The following is a 12,093-nucleotide window of genomic DNA, read 5'->3' as shown; positions in this document are numbered from 1 at the left end:
TTATTGTACATTTTCTCTGAAAGCATGAAATAAATATACTAAATAAGATAAAAACTATTCATAAAAAATGCAGTATATTATACATTATCTCTTTCAGAATTGTATAATATTACTACCTATAATTTGACATATGTATGCATAGTATATACATGCATATACATGCCTTTAATTGTACATATATAATAGATATAAAGAAATGAGAAAAAGTCACATAGAAAAAAAGACATTCCACTGCACAGAAACTGGATTGAAGCATGATTTTACTCTAAAAATACTTCATTTACAAATCTTATACAATTATACTGCTTTTTTAAAACTCACATGCCACCTTAAAACAGCACACTTAAACCAGGCCTGCTTTTGTTCACTATAATTATCTATTTGATTGTTTAATTTTCATAAAATATTTGGATGTTGTGTTAGTAAATACCACGAGTGCAATTCAAATGCTGAAATTGATATTCTACACATATTTACATGTATAACACTTATGATAATATAAGAACATTTGAACATAAATGTATTTTCTATTTTACACAAATACAATCATTTACAAGCATGCAAGTCATAGTTGTGTGCCAACACAATTTTTGAATTTATTTTACAGTTTGTGTAGCTTTAATGTTTATAAGGCTTAACTTTTGAATGTACATCAGATACATGTTTTATCTTAGAACAGTTTATACAGTCAATTGTACTGTAAAAGAAGTTAAAACATACCTCATTATTCAACAAAGCAGAAAAGCGCAGAGCCAAATATGACGACCTGCATTCTGCATAATATAAACTAGCCTGAAATACACAGCCAAAAAAAGCTTCTTTAACAGTTCTCAAAGGACAGTACAGATCTTCTGGAAAAGGCTGGCATCTCGAATCAGTCCACTCCACAGCCATCCCCAAAACATGCTCTACGTACCCACCAGTCCGTTTTGGCTCAGGACTGCAGGAGAGCAGGATGGAGAGACCCGCTTTTTTCCTCCACAAGAGCTGTTGCGTCTCGCTCCATCAGTGCTGCGGTTCTCGGACACAGCTGTGTTACTCCCGGCGTCATGCCAGTCAATGAGGGGACTGTGCCCAGGGTTGGTGTGGGTTTTATGGGCACGGGCACGGCAGGCATGCTCTGGGTTCCCGGGTGATGATGGTACAGCCCCTTCACCGCCACACTGAACGGTGGGTAGTCTGACGACACCGGCTCGGACAGCATGCCAACGTGCGGCCACACTGAGTTGACCATCCCGCCCAGCTGAGCGGGCACGGGATAGCCGAGGTGATGCATGACCGACGCAATGGGCAAACCGCTGGCCATCACTCCTTTATAGTCTCTGCCTATCAGGCTCTCGATGGCGAATGGGTGCTTGAAGCTGCCGCTCTGCCCGCCACCAAGCGTGTAGCTCTGGAAGTGGGAGAGCCGGCCCATGGTGCCCAGGTACTCCGGGTGTCCCACACCCAGCTTGCCCGAATGGTGGTGGGATTGATGCAAGGAGTGCTGGGCATGGTGGTGAGAGTGGTAGGAGTGCAGCACGGGGCCACTCTTGCAAGCCGAATGCTCCACCCGCAGGAGCTTGAAACGCTTGCGGCGGCGGAGGAAGCTTCCGTTCTCGAACATGTCTCCACAGTCCGGATGCAAGGCCCAGAAGCTGCCCTTGCCCGGTTGGTCGGGGCGCCGGGGGATCTTGATGAAGCAGTCGTTGAAGGAAAGGTTGTGCCGGAGTGAGTTTTGCCAGCGCTGAGTGTTCTCACGGTAATACGGGAAACGGTCCATGATGAATTTGTAGATGTCGCTGAGGGGGAGCATCTTCTCAGAGGAGCTCTGGATGGCCATGGCAGTCAGAGAGATGTACGAGTACGGAGGCTTCTGGTCACTGTAGGAGTTCTTGCCTGGCCGAGGCATGGCTTTGGAAATTCTGTGTAGTATCAGTCAGAAGCAAGCCAGCATATCGTCCATTTAAATAAAATTAAAAAAAAATGGTTCTATAGCCTTGCTTTGATTTACTTCATCTGTTTGTTTTGTATGTTTACATCTGCTTTATAACACGACAGTCATGGAAACAGCTCACAAAGTCAAAATCCACAGGATTAAGGCAAAGCCAAAGTATGTCAAAGAAAACGGGACCGTTTGAAAGTTACCTCTCTAATGATACTCCTCACACGCGCGCGCGACACCTGCGTCCTCTCAGAGCGCGAGAAGTTCTCCCGGAGGATGCGCGCACTCGGCTTTGACTCACAGAACATCCGCGACGCTTTTGTAAGAATGGCAGAGGTCCAGACCCCCCGCTAGTTGCGTTTTATTATGATGACACTGACTTTAGGACGAATAAGGGGTAAATAGGGGGAGGGTCTGACTTCATATGCGTTTAGTCCTATTCATCTGTACCAATCAGAGGCAAAGAGCAGCGCGCTCGCTAATGAGTCTGATAATGATAACACACACTGCAAGACTAATGATGTCAATGTGAATATCCATATACTGTTTGTGGACAGTTAGTAGAATTTTTTTCAACGTCTCGAATTCTAGAAAATCTAACTTTTATTTTAACTTTAGACTTACTTAAACAAGAATAGCCAATTATGTATCGTGTATTGATCACAGTGTTTTCATTTTCTCTGTCAATGCACTGTAAAATTGTTCTCAGTGTAAAAATTCACCGTAAAAAAAGTGCATAAAGTACAAATACTATCAACAGAGACATTCTATTCCCTGTGAAAACCACCCCATTATTTATATTATACAAAATGTGTTTATTATTTTTCAGTGAAGTGTTTTATTTTGCATTTAACGCTGTTTAGTTACAGCATTATTTGAATGTATATGAACCCTGATTTGTGTGAATAACACTTGTTCTCTGTCTCATTACACAATAGTTGCTGAAAAGGTTCTGATAAACTTTATCATATGGACTTCCATTATACCACGTGTTATTATTTGTACATTTTACAGTATCTAAAGATTATGAACTATAAAGTCACTAAAATTCCAGCTAATATTGTTTTATGTTATACAAGACAAAAAAAAATTCAATTGAGGGTATCTCATTATTATTTATTCTAAAGATGTTTTAACATAAAAATTAACCAGGCAATAGGGACGAACATGCTCATTTAGAAATTACTATGATTTTTATTTTTTTTTATTTTTCTTCACACTCTTTCTCCAGAATATCTTACGTTTGCACAAACTTCAGTTTGTTAAGTTTATTCTATATAAATTTTGTCTTGTAATATTAATTGTGAGTTTAAATAACATTTATATTCTTATGATATGCATATTAATATACAGATTTTACGAGCAGCTTCAGAAAGAGATGAGCATTTTTGTGACTGTTAGTTTGTTGAACCACAACTTTAAAGTCTTTCAACTGACAGTTCTGTATAACTAGCTCTTGATTGCTACACATAACCTATCAAATAAAGCTCTCTTTTTTGCTCATAAACAACCTTCATAAATGTGTTTATTGGATTTAGCTTTTGCCCACCCCTGAAGCTGCAAATAAACGGTGTTTAAAAAAAGTAAAAAAGGTCATTATTTGTCATATATTTTGGGGTTCAGGATTAATCACGATTGGTCAGTACTGAGAAAGGTGGAGAGAGACAGCAGAGAGAGAAAGGGAAAACAACAGGATTAAAAAAAAAAACATCTATCCATAATTTAATATGATCGATCATAAACTGCATAACCTTGTCATAACTTGACAGCAGCGTAAACACGTTGCTTACATAATTATATACTATTTAACAACTCCTTTCTCTTGAGTAATTTCAGGTAAAAATATTTATGACAAATCATTCAAAAGCTGAAAGCGCGCGCGTTTGCACGCACCAAGAGCGCGCCAGTTTTTCACCGGGCTGAGCGGAGTCAGAATCAACCTGTCAAGCTGTTTGCACTTTGCTCGTATTTCACAAGGATAAACACTTCCCCGCAACCCCCGAGAACAGGTACTCCGGTAAACAGAATAACAAAAGCGCCGCCGCTCTTGTGCGGCCAGGTGTCACGGCACGGTCCCACCAGGCGCCTTCGTTCTCGGGTTCCCGGCGGGTCGCGAATACATTACATTAATTAAGCCTTCAGTGATTTACCTTCCTGAGAGAGATGTCCAACAATATAATTAAAGGCGTAGTGGTTATATTAGCGATGAATATTCAAAACCGTGTCAATTAATTAGCCAACAGATCTTTCTCATTTTGTTCCTGAAGAGCTCTGGTGTTTCTCTAGTTTAAAGGGTCACCGGCGAACGAGTCGCATGCATATTTCACACGCGGCGACATTATCTCCCGGGCTTAATGTCTTTTGAAATGCAACTTTAGCTCCGGACCGCTGACGAATAACGTGTGTTTAGAAGCGCCTTTGACACGCGAATCATGGAGCATTTGGCACCGGAAGGCCCCTGCGAGGCTGCGGCGGGAGCGCGCGTGTTCCTCCTCACCGTGTTGTTTAGATCAATATTAAACCTGCTCCCACAAAGCGCGGTGTTAAGTAGACAACACGCTGATATGCATAAGAAATTAATTAGACGGTTTTCGCTGCATTCAACTCCTGGACAAATAACAACTTGTAAAGTGCACCTTCTGGGCATATTGAACATATGCTGGAATTAGCCTTAATTGACTAATTACATAAATTACTCATTAATTTTACAGCACATCAATTATAAAAGATATATCAATTAATTTTGCATAAATTAAGGACTGAACGTGGCAAAAACGGAGACGGGGAGATGAGCGCGCGCGGAGGGGGTCTGCTCTGGGCCGCGAGGCGAGGGTTGGTGTGTGTGTGTTGGGGGGTCGTCTGTTTGTACCAAGATGCTAATAATTATTTTTTCAGCTTTGGGCGAGAGATTCTGACTCTCGTCGTACAATGGGAAATGGAGAAACCCGCAATCACGGTAGTAATAATAATAATGTTAAAGACCCCTACTAAGTGAGCATATAGCGTTGCCGCAAGGACGAAGCATTTAAATCAATTAGAGTGGTCCTATTGGGAAATGAGACTATGGCACCAGCAAGAGGACTTCATGGCCACCAAATGATTTATTGATGCCGATTAACATATGATCGCTTTAAGTGTGACGAGGTAAGTCCTCCCATAAGTTTAGGTGATCAGTTTAATGTCTTCATTTTAAGATGGTGCTTCATTTCAAAGTTGATAAATTCTAGATCGATTGCATCAGGGCATATGCTGAGTTATACGTGGAATGCTATAAGAGATATTTCAAGGATCAACCCTAAAGCAAAGTTTTAATATGCTTTATCTGTCCATAAACTCACTAACTTGGCTGATATCTTCAAGATGGCGCACTTAGATTTAGATAATTGTCCTTCTTTCCCATTGCCTCTGGTCTATATATTTATAACAGACAAACTCATCCATCTTCCTACCTGCAGATCAGGCCGACATACACAATTGAGTATAAAACCCATTCACATACTTAATATGGAATATACATTTTGGTTTTCTGTATTTGTATTTTTTTTCTCTCTTTCGCTCGCTTCTCTCTCACTCACACATACACATTAAAACTATCTATCTCTCTCCCCTGGTGAGAGCTTAGTGAATCGTGCAGTTGGCAGAGTCTGTCTCCCCCGCCACACACACACACACACACACAGGGGCCCACAGTCAGTGGCCCTTACCTACCACAATCCTTTCCCTACAGTTATTCCTTACCTTTAGCTATCCATTCCTTACCTTCCACAATTCATTAACTATGCATATTTCGTACCTGCATCAACATAATCCTGCTATTTTCATACCTGCTGTAATTCATTCCCAACAGACCTTCAAAAATCCATTTTATTCTTTATAAGCTAAACACACCGTAGTGAACCTTTGGCGCCTGGTAATCTGTCAACGTAAGACCCTTCTTCGACTCAAAATGTCCTTGGCAGGATTTACACTAAAAATGTATAAGTTGTGATGTATAGTGAATCAAAGGCCTTGATTTAAAAAAATAAATAAATAACAATAATAATATATTCTTTTAATGATGATAATAATAATATATTATATAAATTATATTTTATTAATACTAATATTTGAAGCTATAGCAGATCAAATAAAAACAAATATTTTAATAAAAATATAATTTTATATATATATATATATATATATATATATATATATATATATATATATATATATATATATATATATATATATATATATATATATATATATATATATATATATATATTATGGTATAATATATTATAATAAAAATTAATATTAGTAATAATATTCACAGTATTAGTCACATTAATTCTTATTATAATATAATATATAATAATATAATAAATATTAAATTATATATTATTGAAGCTATAGCTGAGCAGCTAGGAATTGAAAAAGTAGCTTGGTATTATTTGAGAAAAAAAAAACTTTATTTAGTTTTATGTACGGTTGTATATAGTGAATCAGAGCCCTTGATGAAAATAACATGTTTAATAATAACAATAATATATTAGTATAAATTGTATTTAATTACAATACAATAAAATTAATATTAAAAACAACACTATTTCTTAAAGCTATAGCGGAGCTTCATTTAGCGACATAGGGACTGTGCTAAGCTGCAAGGCTTTGGAAAATTGGCATTATTTTGTGTTATTATTTGAGGTTTAAAAAAAAAACTTTAGTGGGTTGTTTTATGTAAGGTTGTATTTGATGTAGTGAATCAAAACCCTTGATAAAAATACCACTATTTTAAAAATAATAACAACAATGCATTATTTAATATTATATTATGTTACACTTTACTTGAAGGTGTCTGTATTACAGTGTAATTACATATTTAATTACTGCGTAATAATAATGAACTAAATGTACTTACTATAGGGTTAGGAGTAGGGTGTGGTTAAGGTTAGTTGCATGTAATTATGCTCAATTTTTAGTAATAACTATAGCAACTACATGTAACGTGTAACAAGGACACTATAGTGGTACCTTATATTATAATCAAAATTAATATCAGTATAGTACTCAACGCTTCAATGGGCGACAGAGGGTTATTGTTTGAGAAAAATAATAAAAGAAGTCATTGAGTGATTCAGGCTATATTTTATATGAATTTTATCCAATTCATGGATGGAAAGTGTTGCATTAGTAGGTTTGGAGGTACAAATGAGAGAGTTTTTAATTTCAGTGACCACCACTAGGTCAGTAGCTTATCATACATGTCGAGTCCTACAAGACTAAACACACACACACGGAAAAAAAACAGAGACAACTTAACACTATCTCCCCCCAGCCTCACGACCACGAGCGCTACAACTAAATTAACAATGTGTTTAACAACGCGAAAGATAGACATCCTTCTTAATGCGTTAAAGAAGTTCATGTGGAAACAGAACTGTGCGATAACGACCATTTGCCGGGGCTGCGAGGGCCTCAGAGTTCAAGAGATACGGTAAGCGAAAGCCCGCTTCCTATCCGAGGGGTGTCGAGCACAGCCCGCTATGCTTGTGGGTGGCGGGCAAGAGACATCGTCTCTCTCCAGCGACGATGTTCTCACTCACCCCTCTTCCGCTTCCATTCACAGCTCTCCCCCTCCAACTCTTAATGTCCCCCGTAACACTCACTGTTCTGATTTTCATAAAGTCGTTCTTCTCCCCTCGCTGCCCAGTGTGTGATACCGGGATATGTGTAAAATAAATGATGTATATAGCTGTAGGGGGAAGCCTTCCTCCCCCAGAACTACCTTAGCGTCCAGGGAACATTGAACATTAGATCCTCGTTTAGTGAATAAATAAGCATTCAACTGAATGGCAGTGTTCATGTTGGACTTTTGTGCATATTTTACCAGAAAAGGAGCTAGGCCATTAGGGAGTTAATATCAAATAAATCTCCACTGGTCGACTGGCAGAAAGGGACCGGCGGCTCTGTAGCGCCCTGTTGGGTTACTAATGACCTGAGCGGGCTTCAAATGAAGCCGTCATATGCATGTCATTTGCAGTATGTATATATTTATATATTATCTTCTAATTGTGTTTGAGAAGAGAACAAAGCCACGAGCGCAGCATTTAGGATCAGGCCGTAAATGCTTTACAAAGGACTAAATAAGCTTGCTTTGATTAGTGCATGAAAGTGTGTGTGTGTGTCCATATGTGTTTGTGCAGATGACAGAATGATACTTACTCTGTCAAGTGTGACAATAACCATGGAAGTCTGACTCGAGATCGCTGTACTTTAGAAGGCCATAAAACACGCTAAGCTGAGACAGTACTTTCTTTCTTAATAGGATGCACTGATACCGATAAGCCGATAAATATTGCCATGTTGATAACTGATAGTATTTTGTCTAAATAAATCAAACAATAAAATCAATCTTTCTAAACAAGTGAATTTAGGCATCACAGCATTATAATATCCGTATGAAAAATGGAAAATCACATTGAGATCTGCTATAGACACATTTAACAGAGTCAAATGATTGTTTTTAAAGATTAAAGGGTTAGTTGACCCAAAATTTTTAATTCTGTCATTTATTACTCACCCTTGTGTCGTTCCAAACCCATAAAACTTTTGTTCATCTTTGGAACACAGATGAAGATATTTTTGATATTCTGTCATCATTAAATCTATCCATGTAATCAACATTTTCATAATTTATATGAAGACCCAATCGCTTTATATGATTGCATTATATGCATTCATTCATATACACTATATAGTCAAAAGTATTGGGACACCCCTCCAAATCATTTAATTCAAGTGTTCCAATCACTTCCATGGCCACAGGCGTATAAATCAAGCACCTAGGCATGCAGACACTTCTATACAAACATTTGTGAAAGAATGGGTTGCTCTCAGGAGCTCAGTGAACTGGCACCTGGCAATAAGTCCATTCGTGAAATTTCCTCACTCACTAAATATTCCGCGGTCAACTGTTAGTGGTATTATAACAAAGTAAAAGCAATTGGAAACAACAGCAACTCAGCCATGAAGTGATAGGCCACATAAAATCACAGAGGGGGGTCAGCGCATGCTGAGGCGCACAGTGCGCAGAAGTCAACAACTTTCTGCAGAGTCAATAGCTACAGACCTCCAAACTTCTTGTGGCCTTCAGATTAGCTCAAGAACAGTGCATAGAGCTTCATGGAATGAGTTTTTATGGCTTCATGGCAGTTGCATCCAAGCCTTACATCATCAAGTGCAATGCAAAGTGTCGGACGCAGTGGTGTAAAGCACGCCGCCATTGGACTATAGAGCAGTGGAGACGTGTTCTCTGGAGTGACCAGTCGCGCTTCTGTCTGGCAATCCGATGGACGAGTCTGGTCAGGAGAACGGTACTTGCTTGACTGCATTGTGCCAAGTGTAACACCATGTCCTAACTACACACGATGCGATAAGATTCCAGCGTCAAGCAATTTGTCTGTCCACACCAGACGCGACTACGAGATGCGACAAAATCAATCAAAAACTACAGCCAATCAGAACAGCGTGTGGGCGGTACATAATCAAATTCACAAATATTACACCATTTAAACATTACTAAAAATACATAATGAGTTACTAAAACAATCTTTGTCATAGAATATACTTCAGTTCAATTTCAGGATATGAGGTGAATTATCCATTGTTGCTTTTAGTACGACTACGTTACAAAGCTGGGAGCACTAAATGATATTCAAAGTCACATTACACACTTTTAACATTAAATAAAGCACGTAAACATTACCATGTTTTGTGTCGTTGTTTCAGCCGCGACTTCGCAGAAATAGAAACAGTTTCTAATGCTGCGTCCCAAATCGCCTACTTATACTACGACCTAAAGGTATGTACTCTTTTTGTGAAGAAAAAGTACTTTTGAGTGTGTAGCAGAAGAGTATGCAAGCTTTGGGACATAATAATTCATCATCTTTAACGGACTCTGTCGCTTAATTACGTGCATCCTGTCACTGTTCAAACTACCCTGTCAATCATCGTCACAGTTAAAATCATCCACATTCAGTTTAATTTCCTACCGTATCGGAGAGAAATGTAAACGCACGTTGATCTGCCATTCGTGGGTCTTTAATGCAGAGACTGCCCACATGTGTTTGCAGTTTAAATAATGATGCATTTAAAAGTTAATGGCCAAACGTATCATTACAAAAGCTCTCAATGCTGCTGCAGGTGAATTATAATGTGGATAACATTAAATAAACATCTTTTCATCAGGTTAAATACTCATAATTGATCATTCAAACCCTTTTACGTAAACCTCTCTACTTAACCGTCGGACTCACACATCCGTCATGTTTGTAGTTTATTAACACTTTTTATCCGCATTTTAAGTTTTAATCGAATCCTCGTTCAACTCGCAATGGGTTGTGGGCAATATCAGCCGTTAGAGTGTGCGTCGGAAATAGTAGACCATCCGGGTATGTTTGGAATACACATGCCTTTTATCACGTGTCGTGGCGTCGCATCGCGTTTAGTTAGGACACAGTGTAAGGTTTGGTGGGGATTATGGTGTGGGGTTGTTTTTCAGGGGTTGGACTTGGCCCTTTAGTTCCAGTGAAAGGAACTCTTAATGCTTCAGCATACCAAGACATTTTGGACAATTTCATGCTCCCAGTTTGTTCCAACATGACTGCGCAGCAGTGCACAAAGCAAGAAAAAATTCCCATAAACACACCTTGTGGAAAGCCTTCCCAGAAGAGTAGAAGCTGTTATAGCTGCAAAGTGTGGGCCAACTCCAAATTAAACCCTACGGATTAAGAATGGGATGTCATTAAAGTTCATGTGCATGTAAAGGCAGGCGTCCCAAAACTTTTGGCAATATAGTTTAGAAACGTTGATCAATGCACATCAGGTAAGCTCAAAACTACATGTGATGTCTGTTGATTTTCAATGGATGGACATAAAATGATGAGAATATCTACATTTGTGGTTCAAAGATGAACAAAAATCTTAAGGGTATGGAATGATATAAGGGTGAGTAAAACATGACAGAATTTATTTATTTTTGGTGAACTATCCATTTAAATTTAAGAGAGCATTTCATGACTACAAAAGTGATCTAAGTAAAAAATAGCATGAACAATATCCAGTATCAACCAATATTGGGGTGTGTTTCCCGTACAAGTTACTCACTGCTTAACTACCATAGTACGATGCAAGAAATCAACTTGCTACTGACAACTGTTTCCCGAAACCGTATTGACGCTAATCTGTCGTTCAACCATGTTGGTTAATGATGTCACGCAGGTGGTATTCATTTATTTTATTGAATTTGTTTGAGATCGAATTCATGCTAGATTTTTTGCTATAAATTACAGACATGGCATCTGAGGAGTAATTGTAATTCTCATTCTCTATTTTGATTTTTTTCCAGATAGATGGCTTGTTCTTACATTCTACAGAACGTATATGCACATGCGCACTCTTCAAAAATGGTATGTATTCGAAATAAAAGATATAGATTGCACTGAATGTAAGCTTGGTTATTTTGCTCAAGATTAGGATTTATGAAGTCCACATGTCATGCAAACAAGAAACTATGCTTCTAACCACAGGTCGAGAGCTGTCGTTCCAACCACGCAACTTTGCGATGCTGAACGATGGTTTCGGGAAACACCGACTCTTTGAACTATGTCGATAACGACAACGCACCCCTGATCGACGATAACCAATAATCACACATCCCTAGAACTGAAAGACATAATCAGTATCATCTTCACCGTCTATTAACATTTTACTTGGTAAAGGACAAATTCTACTTGACAACAGTCAGTCACCCACTCTTTATAGAAAACATACAAGTTTTTCCTTTCTTGTTCTTGCAGCTAATTAAAACTTAAGAAAAAAAAATCAAACAATGAGGCCTAGTTCTCTGCGGAGCTTTGGAACCATCTGGAGCTCTCGCAGCCCCTCTCGTTTCTCTCCATCTTTCTGCCTGTGAAATTAAATATGCACTAGAGAAACAGCTTAGTGAATAGTGTTGCACTTTCAGATAGAATTTGCCAGCAATTTTGACACAACCAGGCCTACTAAAACACTCAATGAATTCATTTTATTGTAGCTGATTAGTTACAGTCAAACTATCACTATGTACACAGCACACACTGTGTAATTTAGGAGTACTGTAATTGATAACTATACGGTCCTTGAAACGA

At 38.5% G+C, this 12,093-nt stretch overlaps 1 protein-coding gene across 1 annotated transcript; it reads right to left on the bottom strand.

The window, feature by feature from the left end:
- Positions 1 to 934: 934 nt before the first annotated feature.
- foxb2 (forkhead box B2) lies at positions 935 to 1,891 on the bottom strand (the record flags this gene model as incomplete). The annotated part of the gene is made up of 1 exon (XM_079826230.1): positions 935 to 1,891. The coding sequence occupies one exon, from the start codon at positions 1,889 to 1,891 to the stop codon at positions 935 to 937; it is 957 nt and encodes a 318-aa protein (XP_079682356.1).
- Positions 1,892 to 12,093: the final 10,202 nt, after the last annotated feature.

The sequence above is a fragment of the Gobio gobio genome (genome assembly GCF_949357685.1).
Source record: "Gobio gobio genome assembly, chromosome: 10".
NCBI lineage: Eukaryota > Metazoa > Chordata > Actinopteri > Cypriniformes > Gobionidae > Gobio > Gobio gobio.
This window is presented reverse-complemented; position numbering and strand designations above follow the sequence as displayed.